This window comes from Taurulus bubalis (genome assembly GCF_910589615.1).
Source record: "Taurulus bubalis genome assembly, chromosome: 2".
In the NCBI taxonomy this organism is placed as follows: domain Eukaryota; kingdom Metazoa; phylum Chordata; class Actinopteri; order Perciformes; family Cottidae; genus Taurulus; species Taurulus bubalis.
Genome location: NC_136590.1, coordinates 33518067 through 33540337, shown reverse-complemented (window position 1 = coordinate 33540337; position 22271 = coordinate 33518067). Strand labels below are relative to the sequence as shown.

The window sequence follows — 22271 nt, the reverse complement described above, 5'->3', positions numbered from 1 at the left end:
CATACTAGAGTCTCACTCACTAAAGGAAGATTGATTCTTTTAAAATAGGCAAAGATAAAGTTGAGACCAGTACAGGAGCCATAAGGGTAAAAGCCCATGAGTCATGAGGTAAAAAGAAAGAAAGAATGGAAATTGAGATACTCACTAACAGATGAGATGAAGAAATGGAATAAAAACCAGTCAGACTAGAGAGAGTCAGAAAGAAAGAGAGTGAGAGAAGAAAACCCATCGTTGCCATATGGTACGGAGTATTGGGCTTAATGAGGCGTGAGGCCTTTCTCTCCACAGAGGCATCGGCCAGTCAGATCACACTTGAATGAACACTCTGATAGGGTTAAAACACCGCATATGCCAACAGCTAGTGATATGGAACCAAACTACTGCTTCTGAGGGGGAAAAGAAAGACCAAAGTATGATTTATTCAACTCGAGTCAGAATCCAACACACATCAAAGAGCCAAAAAATGCTCCTCCAAAAACAGGGCTCTGAACTGGTGCCTTGACCAAATAAAGTACCATGTTCACCATCTTAGTTAAGGATTCTAGCATTTTCTAATTATCACGAATTACTTCTGAGGCTGTGGGGGGGTGGGGGGAGTCTCATGTCTCTTCAATTGCAGGTATTTGGCAATAAAAGTCTGGGGATCTTCAAAGTCAGTAGGATTTATCCTTTATAGGCACAATTGCTGTCTGTAGAGAATTTCATGGAAATCCATCCAATAAACAATTTGACAGACCAACCATCTCTACAGCTATTATGTTAGCATAGAGGTTCATATAATGAAGATCTCAAGGATTGCAACCTAGATATTTCTAAAAACACCAGACAAACTGTTTATTTAAGACAGCCATTACCGTCATAAAGCCCCCCTCATTATGTAGGAGGTTTATTAGCACATGAGCGTAAAACCAAGACGGTCTTTCTTCATGGCTTCTGAGCTTCCAGTAGCAAACAGGTGATGAATTCCCAGTCAGTGTTGATGGATGTTATGAGAATAGTTTGCATGGCAGACACACCATCCTGATCCCTCATCACACACATCCTGTCAACTTCGCTGGCAGCTGAGAGACGTGTGAGCCGGTGGGAGAGAGTGGGAGACAGAACCAGAGACAGAGTAAGTGTGTCAGAACACTGGCCAGCTGTTAACAGCATGAAACGATTCACCAAATGTGTCTGTTTGTGCGTGAACCCAACTATTTGTCTGTGCTGATCACCTGTTAGATGCAACGGGGGCATGCGTTGACAAGTGATCTGTCCAACCAGCAGCCTTTCTTCAGGCAGCAATTGATGCTAGCAAATTAAACACACTGACAGATAAATTAAAACACACAAGATAAAGTTTCAACAGAGCGCGGCCGCATTAAAGCACAGCTGGCACTCTTTGAGAACAAGCAAGGAAGGAAGACATCAAGAGGACAATACATTTCATTGCACAACCCCCCTCTAAGATTTTCAAGCTTAATAAAAACTATACTGTGTGTATTGTGAGTCTGGGCTGGAGGAGAGCGTGAAAGCTCTTAATGGAAGGTCTGGTTTGGCCTGGCTCTGGTTTTCGGAGGTCAGATTCAGCGCGACACCAGCCGGAGACTGGTCTGGTTACAAGAAGCTTAAGAAGGACAACTTCCTGTTTCCAGTGTGTTACCAAATGTCTCTGGTCTATTGGTTGATCAAATGTGATTAGTCTCAGTGTGCATACGTGTGTGTATGTTTTAAATATGATTAGTATTTCCTTATGGATCCGTAGAGACTTTAGCCATGGGGTTCCAGACTTTGGACTTCAGACCAAAATTGCTGATTGCTTTGACAGGCAGACGTGCTGTGTTTGTTTAAGTGGTTTAGCGGGAAGTTCAGGAGGACTGACTCCACCTGTCAAAAGAAACCTGTCTCCTTTCCGATATGTTTTTGCTCTATTTCAGTCGCCTTCACACTCTACTCACACTCACATGTTCTTGTACGACTCTCACTTCTTGTTTTATCTGCCTACCCGCAAGGTCTGCTCCGTAGGTGAGATAATATGTCTGTCTGTCAAAGAAATGTCATGTAGAGCAAGATTTGGTCACATTTGACTGATGAGAATGAAATCGCCACCATAAGGTTAACATATCCCCTTGACAAGCTGTTTGGTGAATGGCAAAGCAGCTCAAACAGCCGTAATTTAATAATAAGATTGTAATTACATTTACTGAGAACATCTATGCTTCCAAGAGGTTGCGCCATTTCTATTTTGGATACTTCCTACCCAATCTTGCATTAGTGTCATGTCCAAATATCACTTTATTTGCTACCTATATCATAATCAGCGGCATATTCATGTTCCTTTCGGGATAATCCCTCTGAATTTAATAGTACCTTCAGTGCTAGCAAGAATGTACGCATAGCAAAGTTTGCAGTATGTTTTTCAATTAGTCCAGCATTCTGTACTGTGGGGCGTAAAGACATTTGCAGCCTCCTCCATGGGCCTCCAGGATGGCTTCACGGTTTTAATCATCATTCTCCTTATTTCACTGCCTTATTTCTTTTTGATTCTGAAAATTATTCATTTTTATAGCATGGCGTTAACATGTCATTACCAGCAAGCAGTGCAGTACCATTGTAATGTTATACGGCAATGCCATGCAAGCTATTCTCTACAGGTTTGTACATCTCTCAGCTGAGCACATCTGTGCCTCTGTTGAGATGATTAAGTGTTGTTCAACAGGCTTGACCAGGAAACCACATGGTTAACATCCCAGGGGAGATGCATCACCTGCTGAAAGTGACTTACTGGCTTCAAAAGAGTTTACAAGTATACAAACATACAGGAATGCTCACATTATCATTATTATTAAGTATGCTTATTACACTTCACATACATACTTTGCATTTTGCACTCTCTATTGTTTACATTTAATTTGCTAAATTAATGAATACACTCTGCAGCTGTACATATATTTCATTCCAGTTATTTGTATTATATTTTATTTGTGTATATGTATCTATATATTTTATTTATATATACATATATATTTTACTTTATTTTTTATTTTATTTTATTTTGTATATATCTTTCATCCCTGTTGCTTCTTTATATATTTTATCTTGTGTGTTTATTTGTATCTTCAAGTTGTAAGGCGCTACTACGACAACAAATTTCCCCTTGGGGATTAATAAAGTATATATCTATCTATCTATCTATCTATCTATCTATCTATCTATCTATCTATCTATCTATCTATCTATCTATCTATCATATGTAGATACACGCATGAAAACTTGTTTTGCCATCTCGTTCTCAACTATTTAATTCTTCCCTTGTTCGGGTCCTTTTATTTCCTTTGCACTATTATTTTTTTAAATCAATGTTTCTTCATCTGTTGATGTCTGTTGGTACTGCATTTGAGGCTTGAGAAGCGCGTGCATGTCACTGCTTGTAAGATCAACAGTGGCTACCCAACGTGAAGCAATGCTAGATGTGAGCATGTCATTGGATTTGACAGAAACTCTGCAAGGCCCACACAGGAGAGAAATACCATGTCTCTAAAAAAAATCCCACAGATTATACAAGAGAAAAAAACAACTCATATTCAAATAGGCCCCACACAGATCAGACGATTCCAGCAACATTTGCATGCGAATAAGAGTTTTTAAACAATTAAAATGCTCCACTATGCTTGTCACTTTTTATCACCAGCCACAATTCCCACTGTTCTCATGACCCTTACCTTCTCAGGATATGAACCTGAATCAGATGGATGTGCATACAAACACACACACACACACACACACACACACACACACACACACACACACACACACACACACACACACACACTGAGGCACCATAACCTCTCCTGCCTGGGAAATACTTTAAGGAAGCGGGGGAAGAGGAAAGCAGGGAAACCAAGAAATAAATAACTCCTTTGTGTCGCGGCTACATAAACATTGCAGCAAATTACAGATTACTTTAGTAGCCCAACTGATAAGAAACTTCCTCCACACTATTGCTCCTTGTACGTATTTGCGAGTGGAAAATCAAAAGAAACATCATAAAAAAGACACCAAAAAAAGAGAAACTGAGCAAATAAGTAACAAAAACAGAAAACGAGATAATGTGAGAGAAGAAACAGAGAGTTTAGGGACGACTAGCTTTGGCAGAAAAGATTTAAAAATAACAACCCCTTACCTTATGTGTGTATGTGTCCCACTCTATGAAAGATCTCTTCTGATAACACATTTCCCTGTTTAGATATTAAACATTTGCTGATTTCCCCCAATTTTTACATAAATCCAAACCGAGCCAGCCAGTCCAGTATAATAATTCCTAAAGTCAAACAGTGATGTGATTGTTATCTATTGTAAATGTTGGTTCAATTCTGAGAACATTCTGCCTTTGCCTCGACTCTGTTAGGAACGTGACGAAACCTCACAACTTGATTGCCGGTGCCAAATAACATCACACAAAAATGTAAACTGGGTCTACTGGACCAGCTGACCCAATTCTTCACTTTGTCAGTTTCTTGACAGAGTAAAATACCAAATGCTCCCCAATCTAGACAGTTGGTTGGCAGACAAAACGAGAAAATACAGAACAAATCTGGACCAACATCCATTAGGGTATGATGTCAGGTATAACATTATTTGCGTGAGTGTGTCCTATCTGAGTGGCCACGTATTTCATTGGCCCAGAAAAAAAGTTTACTCCAACTATCATAATCTTGCAAATCACAGCCCCAGTGGGTGGACTCGCAGCCCCTGTGGGAGCAACTCTCAAGTCTTATTCACTGCATCAAAACCACCCGTGGTGTCTGGCGTGGAATAACGCCTGCACCTACTGCCAGAATATCTGCAGGCTAGGCTTAGAGAAACGACTAACAGTAGAACTGTTGCAGCACGAGGTCCAGAGGTTTCAATGTGTTGGTTGAGGGATGAAATAATTCAACAGAGCAGCCTACTGCAATGGACAGGCTGTATCTGTGATTGCAAAGACAAATCGGAAATAAATTGCGTTAAGGCTGTATATATATCCATATTTCTTTTTTAATTTCTCAATTCTTCTCCAGGTTATTCCATCTCTCTTTTTCCTTTTTAATTAATTAGCATCTCATATCCCTCCTCTTCATTACGTTCCCTTACTTACTTCTCTTACAGGCCCATAAGCAAGTTTCCACAGAATACCAATTAGTTACTCTTTCTTGCAAGAATGTGAAATTCAACTATTATCTAATTCCAGTTTGGCTGGTATGATTAGGGCTCCAAAACATTTTAATAGAGCCACTGCATGTCTAGGTTTTAGCAGCAGGCGCAGCAGAAATGCTCAAATGTCAACCGCTTCACGGCGGAGGGGTAAAACCAACCTGGAACAGCTGGTCTAAAGAGGGCCTGATGCCGAGTTAAGACCTTGCTACAAGACAAACAGCCAGTCATCCTCTCTTTCATTTCTCGGGAGAGGTCCTCCTTATACATAAAACCCGCTAGAATCAAGATAAAAGCAAGACGGCGGAGCTGCCGCCCGATACCAAGGGCTCACCCTACGCTGATGGCTTGGTTACCATAGCAACCATGTGAGGTGAGAGAAAGGACATGCCAGCACCGAGTAAATCTCCTCACAGTAGATTCAGGAATGCAGGTGAAGTCTGCCTCCTCTCTCTCTCAGTTTCTTTTTTCTCCCATAAATCGTTTTAACCTTAATTTAACACACACAATGGCTCCCCTCTTCTCCTCTCCGCTCAGTAATCACAAAGCTTCCAAATGCAAACGTGCTTTTCTGAAATATAACTTTGAGACTGCTTTTCACTTCAGATATGACTTTGATTTCCAGACTTATTGATATGAATGTATGAATCCGGCTTTTGTAATAAAGTAAATTTAGTAATCAGAGAGAGATTACGGGGAGGGTGTGAGTAAAAATAGAGAGTGAGTAAAGAGATGAGAGGACAAGGGAGGCAGTAGATGCAGGCAGATCTTCTCCAAAACAAAGAAGAACAGAGTAAAAGAGAGCTGGATAAAAAGATTGAGAGGGAAAGAAGGCCGCAGAGAAAACTTCTTGAGGGTGTCCTCTTACCTCTAAGAAGCAGGTCCCAGCTGGGGTGTTCTCCTTGATGGAGGCATTGTAGAAGTTGCTGGAGAACACAGGTGTGTTATCGTTAACATCCTGCAGGACAATGTCCACCTTTGCTGTGGAAGACAATGGCGGGCGGCCGTTATCTGTTGCAACAACGGTCACACTCGGTGCTGGCTCTGATTCGAAATCCAGAGCCGTCGCTGTGGTAATGATTCCAGTGACCTTGTCGATGGAAAACCAATCAGAGTGAGAGTTTTTGCCCTTTAGGAGGCTATATCGTACGTCCCCATTGGGGCCCTGGTCCTTGTCCCTGGCAGTTACTTGGAGAACAAAGGAGCCAGGATAGACAACCTCAGGAATAATCTGTCTGTAGGCCTGCTGGTCGAAAAGAGGGGGGTTGTCATTGACATCCATCACCTGAATGGTGAACGATGACTCCGCCCTGAGAGGAGGTGTGCCGGAGTCTGTGGCCATGACTCTCAGGTCATAAGAATCCCGTTCCTCTCGGTCCAAGACCTGGTCAACATATATCAGGTAGATGATGCTGTCCTTGGTTGTAAGAGCAAACTTCCCATCACCCCCCTCAAGGGACACATTCACGTTGGCATACTCCCCATAGTCTGGGTCTGTGACAGATATCCGAGCAACGTACTGGCCTGGCTGGGCGCCTTCGGAGATCCTCGGAGAGCCGTCCTCACTGAGGAAAATGATGGTCATGGTGGGCTGGTTGTCATTGTAGTCACGGACATGAATGGTCACAAACGCATTGGTCACCTGAGAAAATGTGCAATATTCATGTTACTTTTATTTTTCAAAGACAGAAAATTGTTGGACTGAGTCATCAATAGAACAAACAACCTGGTAACAATGACCCTTCAGGAAAACATATATATATATATATATATATATATATATATATATATATATAAAACATATTACCTGTCATCATTAACGGCACTTTATGCTGTTATGAATTATCATAATGCAATTACCTCAGGGTGGCTGGCGTTATCCCTGGCCTGGACCACCAGTTCATGAACCCTCTTCAGTTCATAATCCAAGGGCCTATTCAGAGTTATGACCCCAGACTTGATATCCATGACAAAGGAGCGATCAGGGTCACTCTGACGCCGGTTGATTTCATAAAGTACCAGACCATTATCGCCCTCATCCTCATCTGTTGCAAACACCTGAAAAGACAAGAATGTCTTTGAATTTAAAATGACCCTGGACCATGTGGATTTACAGACAAAAGAACTGTTATTGACGTATTGAATATCCGAACATTGACAAGACTTGAGCTAACCTGTAGGATGCTACTGCCTTGTGGGAGGCTTTCAGAGATAATAGCGTGGTATCTGGTCTGATTGAAGGCCGGCGCGTGATCGTTGATGTCTGTCACAGTCACTTCCAGTGTCATGGATCCCATCCTTTTAGGTGATCCCCCATCAAAGGCCTCCAGGACCATGGTGTACAATGAGCGTTTCTCCCTGTCTAGAAGTCCATTGACCACCAGGTCTAGATACAGCACCTTGTTAGCAGCTCTCTTGGTCTCCAGTCTGAACGCCTGGCCTACGTTGCCCTCTCGAATAGCATAGCCTTGAGTGGTCAGTTGGTCCTTGTCTGCATCTGTCGCAGGCTCCAGGGAAAACCTTGTCCCCACTGCGGTGTGCTCAGGGATCTTAAGAACAGCTTTCTTTTTGGGGAACACGGGTGCATGGTCATTGATGTCGTTGACGGTGATCGACACCTCAACAGTGACTCCTGTCATTGTCACAGCGATAAAGCTATAGTGGTCCCTTTGCTCGCGGTCCAGGCGGCGTGCGGTGGTAATGATGCCTGTGGTTTCGTCGATGTTGAGATCGTTGCTGACGCCTGTGCTCTCGTGGTCCGAGATGAAGTAAAGACCCCCAATTTCACCGGGTGGTAACCCAGCGCTGATGTCACCTACGATAGTCCCAGCCGGCTGCTCCTCATCCAGCTGGAGCTCCAGTGCTCCGAGGACAGTTGTAGACTGAACAAGAACAAGGAGGATGCATAAATAAAAGAGTGGCTTTTGTCGCCAGGGACTTGAACACACACAGGGTCCGCTGACCCGAGCCCTCGGTCTTGATCCTTTACTTGTTATCGCCATGGTTGGGTCCTGTTACACCTGGGGGAAAGAAAATGAGAGGAGAAAAAAACGTTCAGCCAGAGAAAATATGTATTTCTTCGAGCAACAATATATTTTATGATGTGTGACTTTTAATTCTCTATTTGAAAACATCTTGAAAATTCACTTAGCGTAAAATTAAAACATTTTTTCCACAGTGAAGTATGTGTCTTAAATCCTTACATGACAATCTGCTAACACTTTTACAATCCTCAACCTATATTAAAAACACAGCCTGATGAATGTGAGCTTTCCCCCCATTAAATGGACATTTGAAACATTTCTGAAAGAACTCTTCAGCTGAATCATGAAGATTTGAAAGAGCATGAAAATGGAAGTCTAAATCTGTCCAGGAATCACATTGGCTTGAACCACATTGAGAACAGAATCATAAACTATATTTGTCTGAAGGATAACAAGATTTATTCACTGGGTGTGAACATTTTAAAGTGTCCAGAGCGGTCACGCACTCAAATCCCAAGCAAAAACACATTAAAGACACTAAAATGGGCACCAAAATCCTTTGTAAGATTTTTTTATGATATAAATTGCTTTCACACACACGCACACATTTACAAATACATGGAATGCATGGGAAAGTAAGTCCATGGCTGCTCCAGTATGGTCTTTATGGGGAGAAGCAGCCATTTAAGTCTGTAAGCTTAGCTTCTATGTTCCCCAAACTCTAAATCATGCACAAATCCATAAAGATAATATCCTCCTCATGCTAATGCTATATCAGTCGTATCAGTCATAGCTGGATCTAATCACGAACAGATACACATATTGTAACTGTCTACAAAGGCATGCGTCAGTTCAGGGTCAAAAACAATGTATGTTCCTCGTGTGCCAGAAGAGTGGATTGGCCTCATCAGTTGGCACATTGACTGAAAGACAGGCAATCGCAAGATCTTAAAGGCTATCTAAAATTCACCTGACACTGTCTGAGTTATACAGCAAACCCATCTGGTGCTTTCAGCAACTTAAAACAAACACCAATAATGATTTGCAAATGCTATCTGACCCAAGTTTGACACACATACTTTTTCAAACTGACGTAAGATTCTGGAAGTACAAATCTAACCTGCATGGCCACTCTTATGTCTCACAAGATAGATGCTCATTTTTAACCCTTATGAGGTCCGCAAATATTTAGATTATGTTCAAAATGAGACCAACTGTTTATGCATGTTTCTCTCGTATTTACAAGGGAAGATTTATTGAGCCTTTAACTCTTGAAAACATCCTGCAATGAGGAGGGCCATCCAGCCCTAACATAACTCATTCATCAAACTCAAGAGACCAGAGGGATGCTGCTTGAACAATCTTCGACATTGAAGCTCTCTGGAATGTGAATGAGTCCTGCCTCTATTAGCTAATGCTTGGTACAAATCATTATAACTATAAATGTGTGACGCAGACAAAGGTCCAGTAGCAGACAGGATGCTCGTTGTCAATGGAGGTTGTTGGCCTTTGCTGGCCAGCCATATTCACCTAGACAATCACTCCCCCAGTGCATGTATAGTCTGGACAGTTAACTTTAGGAATGTCTTCCACCTCTGGAGAGAAAGCTAGGTTGCTGCCGGCTGCAGTATCTGCGCTTACATTGAATTGAAGCATTGACACTCACAAATACAAAAAGACGGACCTGCTTGCAGGCTGATTGTAAGGCTGACTGCTTTTCCACATACAACCAAAGGAAGAGAAACAGCTTTTTTTAACATGAATAGTTTATCAAAGTGAGGTTACATTCAGCAGTAGGAGTAGATTTTCATCACTATAATCAATGTGAAATATTTGCTTGTCTTGTCGCTTAATATGATGAATTTCTTTTTTAGTTTCTAATCTTGGCTTCAGTCCACGTTTAGGGTAGAACAAACTTCTCCCTGCATGAATAACCTAAATCATTACACATGTTATTGAGCGAATACAACTCTCTAATTAATGTCAGATTCACAAGGCTCCTGAATATTTTTACATAATATATAGAGCAAATAAAAAACATTATTTAATATCTAATTAATCCTCCTGCAGTCATCCATCCCACCAGTCTTTCTATCGACACTGACCTCCTGAGGTAGTTTACGAGGCCTCCAAGGAAAAGAGATTATTAAAGGCTATAGCTCCAGTGGGACAGGGAGAGAGACACTGATACTGGTTCCGCTGGTGCGGTCACTGATCTCTACATCTGGTCCAGACGGCTGCTCTGGACAGTTGCTTCACTCCTACGCAAAGGAGCAAGCTGAGTTGAGCTGAGCAAGCGTACCCGCCTTTCTTTTGGAGTGTTTGTGTTTATAGGACTGTCTGTCTTCAATAAGGAGGAAAATAGAAGAAGAAAAAAGTGGCGGTTGCACGAAGACAAGTAGGGGTGTGATGATGAAAAGAAACCTTTCTGCTGCTGGGAGGGTAGCTCAGAGTCAGAGCCTTTGGGGTCCCCGCTGTGATGGGATGAACCCACGATATCTCAAATTACCATAATGCAGCCTTTTGAGGACACCAGGGAGGACAAAAAAGAATAAAAGAGAAGAAAATACTCAATATAGGACAAGTAACATTCTGAGGGGTGATTACAGTTTGCGTTGGCCTGACTGCCTTATTGTCTTTCGGGACCACTGAGCTGTGTAGGAGAAACTGATGGTTGAAAAACAAAGTCAGAAAGGGAGTATTCCAGGATGTGCGGTGTGCATGCAAATCTTTTTACGTCCTCTCTCCCACAGTGTCAATGAAAGGTTATATTGATGAACAAATCACATGGCGGCAATCTGTCACTGTCAGTGAGCGGTTGGTGCATGACATCATCTCCCTTTTGATGTATGCTGCAATACACTCGTGTTTACAGTAAAAAAAAAAACACAAGCTGATGAGGGATAAAGAGAACAAGGGATGAAATATAGCTCATGCAAAAAGGCTACTGGCAGAGCAGCTGGCCAGTGGGAAAGACAACCTGATTCACTCCCTCTAGTGGCACTCTTTATAATAGTATGCTAGTTACAATAAATTACGTTTCTAATAGTTTATATGAATTAGAGTATCTTTAATTTAATTTAAAAAGCACAAATAAAATACAACAAAGAACAAGCTTCAACCGCCCGTCTATCTGCATGAGTCTTTGTGCGTCTGTCTCTGTACGCCTGCACGACACATGTGCACGCGAGCGGTGACATCATCTCTGTGCGACCACATTGACAGACAGGGCAGACCTGGAGGGCTCCATGCAGTCTCAGCCACATTCTATCTGGCATTGCGACCCCATAATCTGCTTCTGGTGTGTGCTAGCCTCAAAGCCTCAAATACATGGGCCTCCACTCTTAAGTGCTGTTGCCATATAATAGAAAACCATACTGTTTTCTATAGGATATAGCCATTTAAAGTACTACAGTATATGTTTGAGGATGTGCGTGAGCGTGTTCACACTGTAGCATCTCAGTTGTGAGGAATAGGTTTTTCCTTATGCAGTGTCAATTCTAAACAGGCCTCACTATCTCCCTATCCCTCCCATGTCTGTCCCTCCTCCTTCCCTCCGTCCGTCCCCTCTAATGGACTTAGCAGATCTAGTAGGGCACGCCATAGCTACCAGTGGGCCAAGCTAAATAGGACCAAAAGTCACAAAGTTCCAAGTAAAAAAATGACCACTCAATACTGCCTCTATCTCAGCCATGTTTCTTGTGCTTTGATGGAATTGCATTCAGTTAGTTCCTCAGTAGTTGAGAGGTCTGGCATTGGATGTTGATAGTTGGCAGCAACTCATTGAGCCCTGAAACTGTTTCTGTGCCACCCACAACAAACATTGGCAAGGTCCTGTGATTGACAGTGAAGTCAGACAGGGGAATGAATAAAGGAAAAGGCTGTCAAAGTGAAATATACAAGTTGAGATCAGAAATACAGTGTGGCTGCCTTAAAAACAGACACTGTACACAACCTTTCCTTTTCAAAGCAAAAATCAAATTTCCAAATGCAAAAATCAGATGTAGCTCATTTGGCTAAATCTTTTTTTTGCAATCCATGTCAAGCATGTGCAATACATGGTGTTATGATACTATATGTCTGTAGTTTTGGTGCCATTTTAAAGTGTAAAAAACCCTTTCTCAACAAGTGTACAATTACAGGGTGGCTAGAACAACATCAACACTCAAAATGACTGAGAATGAAAGGTTAGACCTGGTTGTGGTGAAACAGGCTAAAGCGGTAAAAAAGCTTTGTGAGGAAAGGGAGGGAGGGTTGAGAGTCCGGTGGGGGGGTAGAGGATGAAGGAATGCTTTGCTTCTCAGTATTCATGTAATTTGGGTTGTGTGTTTGTGTGTGTTTAGGGAACGACAACTATGACCCCTGTCTCCTCTTTGAGTCGCCTTTCCCCGGATTTCTGGATATAGAAAGATATAAAGGTTATAGACGTCTCAATACCAAACCCAGCTGCCACCAACTCAGCTGTCTCAGCACTGAGCATTAATGTGTGTGTGTGTGTGTGTGTGTGTGTGTGTGTGTGTGTGTGTGTGTGTGTGTGTGTGTGTGTGTGTGTGTGTGTGTGTGTGTGTGTATTTAAGTCCCCTTCTATGCATATATACCTATGCTTCCTCAGTTCCACTTTTACTTTTTCCTCCATTCCAGACTACACTAAAGGTGGATATCAGTTTCAATTTATTTCCATAGCAGGCTATCAAAACAGAATCTTAAGTATATCTTAGCTCCAGCCTCTCAGACAGCCAGACGTCCACTGTCTGGACAGTTACACACACACTGAAATATACATGCATGTGCTGCATCACAGCAAAATTAATATTAATTATACTATGTGGCGAGAGAGTTCAGGACTGTATCATACAAGTGGGTTACCTCACCCAAGGGAAGACTGCAGCCATAAAAGCTCTCACAACCTGTGAAAGCCAACCTACGTATCTGGTTTGTGGAGACAGAATCTAAGTGAGTACGTTTGAATTAATCATGATGAAGTGATGACCAGTTCCTTGGTTACTCTGAGCTGCAGCTTATTTGGTTGATCTAAAACAGAGTGACAGATACATACTGCAAACGGGAACATGACAAATCATTCGGTATAACTGATTGATTGGCTGGTTCAGATTTCAGTTGATCATGTTTTCTTTTAATTTGTGTCTTAATTTATCTTATCTAAGTCAGTATAGTGATTTCAAACTACTTGTACCGAGGAACCAAGCTGGAACATTGTTCCCAGTTTACCTCAACTCTCTGAAAACCTTTGTTTTTAATTCTATCCATGAAATGTTGCTCTGGAGTTTTATTTTATTACTTATTTCCTACATAAATGTCCATGTCAGTGACATCAGTGGGTCTGCAGAGGGTGGACTACGTCATCGCAGAGACTAGTCAGTTCACAGAGAGAGCGAGCCTCTGTGCCAGGAGCCCACTGAGACTTTGAGGCTCAAGTCCACACTGTGTTTTCATATTGCAGTTCTTTTAGAGATAGGAGTCTTATACTCTGATTAAGGAAGTGAATGTTGCTTGCATGTGTTTTTTTTCTTTTTTCATTTCAAAGGTATTTGGAGAATGAGATGTGTTTTTCTTGGTTTAGCTGCATGCTCTCATTTGGATGGAAATTAGGTTTAAAAAGAAGCAGACTTGGTGGAACATTATGTGTCCTCATCTTGGGGTCAGCAATGTTTAAGATATTATTCAATAAAATCATTCTTGGTATATTGCATCCCAATCTTTCCCAGCATGAAAACCATCAACAGGTATTGAGACATATTTGACTCATGTATTCTGCCGTGTAGCACTATGACAAGTCATGTATGGTTGACGTTATCAAATCAGTCTCAATTCACTCTGCTGCTGCGTCAAAACCATAAAATAGGCATGTTAAACTTATATCTTTGCATCTCTCCACTAACATACTTACTTAACTCCATAGGGATAATAGTTGGTGAAAAATAACTGCAGAAGACTCTGCAGCAGCAGCATGACAACTCAAAGCTGGTGTGATGACTCAGATTTGTTTATTTACCCACACAGAAGATGTCAAGCTGGAATACAGTCACACACACTTACAAACTGCACTCGCTCCCCTGTGACAAAACGTCCTAGATTTGAATGCCCGACAGGCAAGAAGGAGAAAGAGAACGACACATTCAGAGATGGAAGGAACAGAGGAAGAAGTGGAACTAGAGATACAGAAAAAAGTTTCATTCTGAATGAGGTTTCCTTAAAAAAAAAAAATTACATTGCCACGGTGACAGAGACAGACACAAGAAGAAGAAGTTAACCATATTTTTGAGTGAGTGCTGAATCACACACATGCATGCAGCTTAACACGCACCCACATAAATAATGTACCCTCTGGCCCGTCAGTGAAGCCAAGGAGCAAGTGAAAACACAGCCGGAGGTGATTCACTTACCCCTCAACCTTCAAGGCCGCACTGCCAAGTAAATGTGCAGTGAGTTTGCTTCTCTGTGTGTGTGTGCGTGTGTGTGTGTGTGTAGCTCCTCATTTTAAAAGATAAATGGAGAAAGTGGGTGGAAATTCAAATAATTGATATTAATACAAAGCAAAGAATGGGCTGACATGGTCAGCAGGCTAAAAACAAAAAACAAAAAAAACGGCACGGCGGGATATTCCTAAAGGTGAAGGAGCAGCTGACATCATCGCTTCTCCCCATCGGAGTATGTTTAATATCCCAACAGCACAAGATTTCGAGCCAAACCCAGTCCATGACTCTCTGTCAAACATCATTACCTCATTGGTGAAACTGAGATAAATACCCTGACAGTGGCTGAAACTATTTCTCTACTCATGATTTGCCTTTTGAGGTCCATCTGAGAGGAGAATGGCACTTCAATTGTCTGTGAAAAGCAGACCACTGACTGGAAGAAATGAAACATCATTGTTAAATTGAATACTTTAAAATGCACAAACAAGCACTTAAGGCTTAATTTGGCTGCACATTGTGCTACAAACCTGTAGTATGCATTGCACACACACAGTTTTGTTATGTATTAGTTATTTAGGTGTTTTTTTAGTAAGTATAAGTAGAGTATTATTAGACAGTGTGAGTATGTTAAGTGTAGTCTGTGTATACATGGCAATCATTACATTCAGATATTAATATGATGTGAATGCAATACAAATAAACACTCACCACGCTGGAGTTGTGTTTGTGGTGGAGAGATTAAAATTGTGTTCGTAATATTTGCCAAATCATTTGTTTGAATTATGGGTATGATTGTGTAGTGCTGATGCCCACATACACTTAACTTACTTTAATTCCATGTGGGGTCATTCTAAACTTAATTGCCTAACCCCGACCTTTACTCTCCAGACTTCAGTCCCCACAATGTGATGAATACATGAACACACAAACACACTGTATTATACCAGAATAATCAGCATTTGTTAATGAGCGAACAGGGGAAAAGTTAAAAGTCAAAACACTCAGCTGATAGCCAAAACAGGATCAGGAGAAGGGAAACCGAAGACCCATCTTGTAACTTAAACACACACACTCTCTCACACACACACACGCACACACACACACACACACACACACACCTACACACACACACACACACACACACACACACCACACACACACCACACACACACACACATGCAAGGACACACTTTAATCTTTTTCCACACTCCACCCGATGAAATAATCAGTGGCATGGCCTAAGGCAGAAAGTCGTATGAGGTTATGTTATTGTATCAGAAAACACAAACATTAATCAAAGTGATAAAAGGTTGTGTTGAGGAGTTTGCCAGCTAACAGAGCAAAGCATGTGTAGGGTGGTATCTTCCTCAGAGAAATGCTACAGAATTAATTTCACTGGGAGGAGCTTGGACTTTGGTTCTTCTTTGGTTGACGTGTCTGAAAACTATCAAAATCCATAATTACTCATCTGTAGCTCAAAATATGTGACATGACTTATCTTATTAGCAAATAAATTCTCCATCAACTCTCGGGTTAGTGGCGCACCAACAGCTGTTCTCCAAGAATATGCCTTTGTATCATGTTACTCCATTATATTTATTGTGGTAAGCCTGGGAATTAAGTCTGCCTGTCTTTGTTTTCATTTGCTCTACAGAGTTAAACAGACATCAATACTCATCAGTTAATAATGATGCAATGAAATCATGTGATTGATGGGTTTTGAGGCTCCAAATGAATAAATGTACTTCAGGACTGATCGCTCTCGCTCTGAATCAATGGCACAACATAACATTTTTGATCTTCCTAAAGCATTTCTTTTCAAGACAACTTTTTCTTTTGCCCTCTTTTGTCTCACTCCACTCAAACATATCCAGTCTCTGAATCCCTTAACTTGCATAACACTATCACTACCTGAGCTGCGGTGCCCTACATGCAGTGCTCTGCTTGGTGCAAATGTTTGATGTACCAGAAGCTCAGATCATCTCACTTACTTCATTAAAAACACATGAGACTCAACACAGACAGGCTCTCTCTACCGCTCTCTGTTCTTGCCTCAGAGCTTAGACACTTCTCATCCATCATAAACCCAGATGGGCAGCAGTTACCACATTTTATTCATCTTTGCTCAGAGCAATTCCCACATTCATCTCTTCATGTGACTAATGAAATTAATACATCATTTCATTCAGAAACATGTGTGCATATACTGCACACACTTGCCTGCATTAGTCATCCCCTTAGTGGGGAAGAATCGATAAAGAGATCTGAGAAGGAAGGTCTCTGCCGGTAACAGCTGGTAAATGTATCAATTAGTGGATAGACATAAAATTGATCAACAACAATTAAAACATGTTAGAGCAAAAAGGGCATTCACCTGCTGATTCATATATTTTAAAAAAAGTAAAAAGTTCATCTTTAAGTCAAAAAGGTAATTGATAGATTGACTGATGATATTTCCTTCTGTATGAATTCATGCACCATTAATGCGCATTACGAACTTTGCTTCTTCACCGGAGTCTTTGTGCTTTCTCGACTCACAGGTTCTGTTACTCTTTTATGTTGTTCATTCTGTACACATGACGTCTATTGTACTTCAGTCCATCCTGATAGAGGAATCCTCCTCTGTTGCTCCCCCGAAGGTTTCTTCTCTTTTTCTGTTGAAGAGTCTTTTTGGGGTGATTTTTTTCCTGAAGGTGAGGTCCAGGGATAGATGATGTTGTATGGCCCTCTGAGGCTAATTTGTAATTTGTTATTTTGAGCTACACAAAATAAATTGAATTTAATGAAATATAGTCATTAGTTGCACCCCAGACACAGGTCTATCCAAAGGCCACACACTTGCTCACGTGCGTACATTCATGCAGAAGCAAACTCACTTCTTCCATCCATCTACTGCAACTACGAGAAACACAGAATTCAAACGATCTAGCCACACTTTGGCACTCGGGAGCCAGTGTCACTGTTCCAACCCACGGCAGAGAAGCGCAGGATGGGGAAACTCGAGACAACACCAAGCTTTAGAGGACTTCCATCTGCAGCTTCCTCCAGGAATATAACAACTAATTTCCAGCAGTCATTTTCCCAGATCTGAATCTAAAGGCCTGTTCTTGCTACGCTCACCAGTTTTGTCAAATTTGGAGATTATAATGTAGCAAGTTGAGAGGTTTGAAACTTGGTATTTTGGAAGGACAGTGGAACTAGTCCCAAAGCAGTCTTCCCATAGCCTTGCAGACAGCACCTACTGTTCTGCATTGTAAAGATTTAAAAATGTTTGCCAGTGTCTGAAGTCCTTCCCTTTCACCTGACATGAATGATCGCTGTTACTTCATAACTGGGCCTCGGAACAAACAAAAATGGAACTGCAGCATCTGAAAACTCCAGCTAGTCAATCATTCTGTGTCTGACGGGAGAGTCCAGTCACTTCCTTTGATTGGTTGAGGAAGTCATACAGTAATATCTTCTCCAGAGCCGCAGCTAGATGGGACTTCATACTGTAAGATACGTATTTCCCCGGTGGGAAGACCACAGTACACTGTAAGAAGATAAGCCTCAAGTCAAGCTACAAGATGACCTATGACGATTGTGTATGTGAGATTATGTATTACAAACACTTTTCTATGATCCCGCATTGCAAAGTATTAACTGGTACTTCATAATTCAAACGTAATCTCCCAAAACTGCAGCAGCAAGAATACAAATTAAACAAGCAAGGATGGTAACTGACGAACTGGGTGGCTTAAATTAAGTTATGAAATTACCGCCTGATGCTTTGTTCTATCTTTGATACTCAAATTCCACGACGGCATCGATATAGTTAAAGGAAAGCTCATTATAACCGGCCTGATACAGCCCTATTTCAATTCCAATGTGAATTTGGGAACCACTTTCTCTGCATGTAAGCACACACACAGCTCAAATTGTACAATAGTTTAATTCAATTTCTCGATTTTAATCACAGCAAGATGGCAGACTTGGCGATTGTAGTTGCCACGGCAACCAATAGACCCAGAGGGTAAAGTTAATGAAATGTAGAGCAATCAGCAAAGGGAATTCCTTATCAATGGGAATCTTACTTTATGACTCTACTACCAAAGCTATTAATAACTGCCTGGCTCTGCTGTGAATGGCAGATGCAATCAGAAGTGGCTTTCAAGGAAACCAAAGATCCTCCACCACAATACTGCAGCTAAACACTGGTTAAAGTTCACATGCTGCCTAATAAACATAAATTACATGAAATCCCCTCAAAATTGAGTCTTTGATTCATGTTATGTCTAAAAACGGTGGTCTGAGAGGTAAACAAAGACACCAACACAGACCCTCTGCGTCGCTATCCCATATTTGTACTCAGATTTCCCATGCACAGAAAACAAAACCCGGGAAACAAAACCGTTCTGGAATACAATTAGACAGATTTTTGTTTGAGCTGCAACATTTGGGTGGGAAGATGCTTTCTGTTTTTTCCCCTCACTCTCTTTCTGTGCTGGCAGCACTCCATGATTTGAGTTGAGAAGCTGAAACAAATATTACACAAAACCATTCATTCTCTACAGTTTTCTCTGCAATATGGAACGCGTGGTGACTTTGTATTCTTAATTAACACTTCACACGTCAGGGTTATAGCATCATATATATATATATATATATATATATATATATATATATATATATATATATATATATATATATATATATATATATTATATATATATATATATATATATATATATATATATATATATATATATATATATATATAAGCATGCATATAATGAAACTTGACTCAAAAAGATGACTTTTTCTTATGTGGGTACAAGCAGGGTTTCAGTGTCGATGTGGATGGCGATTGAGCAGTTTGATTACACTGTATATCTCCAGAGTTTAAAGTAAACTCGCAAGATTACTTGAGATTTTCAGAAGAATAAAGCCTCGACTTGGACATTCCTTAAAGTAATTCCATCAGAGTAAACAAAACAAAAACCTAAAGGCTGCGGGGGGTGCTAATATATTTAATCTTGAGAAAAGGCAACTTTGATTTGAACAGAGATTTATCAATATTGATGTGTATGTCAGCATGATTACAAGTAGTAGAATAAGATGCAGAAACCAAGCCAAGTTAAATGTCCCATTGCTGCCAACATGTCCCCCACATAATCCCATATACAATTAAAGGAATGGGGGTTGGAGGGTTGTGGTTGCTGTTCAGTCACCTCCCCCCCAAAATGTAATATAAAGTCTTCCAGCAGATGCTGTTGTCTCTGGAGTGCATGTATTCTGAACACACCCCTGATGAGAATCCCCCGACCCTGGCGGAGTTACCACCATCCATCCAGTTGAACAGAACAACGTAAAGTGCAAGCTAAACAGCTGACTGTTTACTTTGTTGATAAGCTCTACAGAAAGACTTGACACTTAACTGAATGAGTAGACCTCTCTGCCTTGACTCGCTTCGCTTGTTATAGACCGTGTTAGAGAGACAGGAAGTAATGGGAGTGACATACATTTTTACAGCTCTTCTTTGTAAATTAATTGAGAATAAATAAAAGGATGAATTAAAAACATATTTAAGTGTACACCGCAGTTGCCACCTCAAGAACACACTAAATGATCGTCTAGGCCCAAATTTGCAAACTTTCCTTTCATAATTTTATCCATCATAAATCTTCTTTATGATGGCCAAAATGTATATATAACTAACTCTCTAGAATAATATGCTTTATTGCCACTATTGTAAATTGCTCCTGTATATGAACTCCTCTAAGCAGCTGATTTGGAAAAAAAACATACAGTAGGCTCTACCCCATGCAGCCGCACCAACAAAAGATCCATATGGTTCCTGTTAGAAAATGTCTTGCTACACGCCTCGTCGCTCTGCAAGAAAGCAAACTGTTACTGGTTGTGTGTGGACCAGAGGCTGAGGCCAGTATGCTGCAGAGCTGGAGCACATGAGACCATGTAAGTGGATAGTGTAATAATGCAAAGATCCGTATCCCTCCTTAGAGCTGAAAACCAGGAGCTGTGGATGCCAGCAGACACCAGATATGACTGGAATAACTATTGTGGTTGGGAACTTAAATATGCCCCAGGGTTCCCATTTTTAGCTTTTGACCATGTAAACATATATAGACAGAACTTGCGGCTATAAATACACTTAATGTTTAAAAAGATTGAAATTGTGTCAGATTGTATTTGCTGGATATTAAAACTACCTGACATCCTCTTGGACTTGTTATTTTTTGTTTAACGTGTTATACAGTTTTTATTGTCTACTGCGAGTCCCTCTGCGTTTTTATGGTTCTGTTTCCATAATCATACAAAAAAAACTGGAACCACCCCATCATCAACAGAGCATATGCTCTGCTGTAGCTAATGGAACAGGGGGCTACTTCAAATTCTCTCCACTGGTGACGCCTCACAGTCTTCTTAAATCTCTTCTCTGTCACATCAGTGGGTCTCTTCAGGAAATAGTCCAAAATGTGCTGGCCCACTTTGTGCACTTCATGGAGTTTTAAGTGGTTTGGTACCTCCAAAACAAAGTGTATTTGTTCTAAGCTGAAAACCGTGAGGAGGAAACCACTGACTTACTATCATCAAATAGTCCCATAAGACATAAGAAGCTGGCCTACTAGTGTAACCTCCCTTTCATGTTTAGCATATATTGAAAGGGATTCCACTCTTTTCTCTTTTTCCAACCTGGCTGTTCATGGTTTGGCTGTGGATGGAGATCAATAATCAATATGAGGCAGCTGCATCAGAATGACCCATTGGTCTCGTATAATAGCCTACTATTGTCGCCCCTCTAGCATGGTCTCCCCGTATCTCAGCACAGCCGGGACCAGCTACCACCTCAGCCATGCAAGGTGCAGATGCAGGGTGCACCCCTTTATACGGAGAACCAGAAGCCAGAAGAGCTAATTTCTCTACCTTCGTCCCTTACTGATGAGATGCATTAGTGAACAGAGAGGATGAGAATAAAGGAGCTGTCACTTACATTCATCTGACCCACTCCGCAGCTCTGGATGTATGCTCTGGATATCCCCTCCAAAACGGATTAGTATGCAAACGGTCTCCAATTGCCCCTCAACGGCAGACAACCCTCCAGGACAGAATCTTGAATGGAGCCGTGCTGGCCAGCTGGACCGGGCTTTCTTTTTTTTTCCTTCTTCTTCTTTTTTTTTTATATCCACAAAAAAATGACAGTTGAGCCAATTCCACAGATGTTCTAATCTGGTAGAGCGGTAGGTTGGTTTACTCCTCCAGTGAAAGGTCTTTTCTCCGTCTCCGTCCCCGTGTCAGGTGAGCGCGTTTGGATCAGCTGCAGAGCTCTACGGCTTCTTTGCCGTCTGCAGAAGAAAGGAGCCGTCTGTGGCCCTGCAATGCTCTTTTCTCTCGTTGATCTTAAACGTTTCTCTCCTCGTTTTCTCTCTCTCAGCATCCAGTCAGCCAGACACTGTGCGTGTGTGCGCGCGCGTGTGAGTGTGTGTATGCGCTAAAACGGAGCCGCTTCAAGGCACCGTGCACCTCACCGACTGAAAGCCAACTCCTCCGCCACAAGGCCCAGCCCCCCTACTCTCCTCCCATTACCGACTGGGGTTGCTAATTTATTCGGGGAGCTACACAAAAGGGAGGACAGAGGAGAGGGAGGCTGTAGAGCACAGTGGAGAGAGGAGATTGGAGA

The 22271-nt window shown here is 41.5% G+C and overlaps 1 protein-coding gene across 1 annotated transcript in view; it reads right to left on the bottom strand.

Annotated features, from left to right (window-relative positions):
* Positions 1-22001, bottom strand: part of dchs1b (dachsous cadherin-related 1b) — a gene marked incomplete at its 3' end in the record, with an annotated part of 78758 nt that extends 56757 nt beyond the window's left edge. Inside the window, exons 1-4 of the mRNA XM_079237540.1 lie at positions 21585-22001; positions 7347-8192; positions 7033-7230; positions 6041-6814 (exon numbers count right to left, since the gene is read on the bottom strand). Of these exons, the coding sequence (XP_079093666.1) occupies positions 6041-6814; positions 7033-7230; positions 7347-8174 (1800 nt within the window). The 5' untranslated portion in view covers positions 8175-8192; positions 21585-22001. The remainder of the gene's footprint in view (positions 1-6040; positions 6815-7032; positions 7231-7346; positions 8193-21584) is intronic.
* Between the last annotated feature and the right edge of the window lie 270 nt (positions 22002-22271).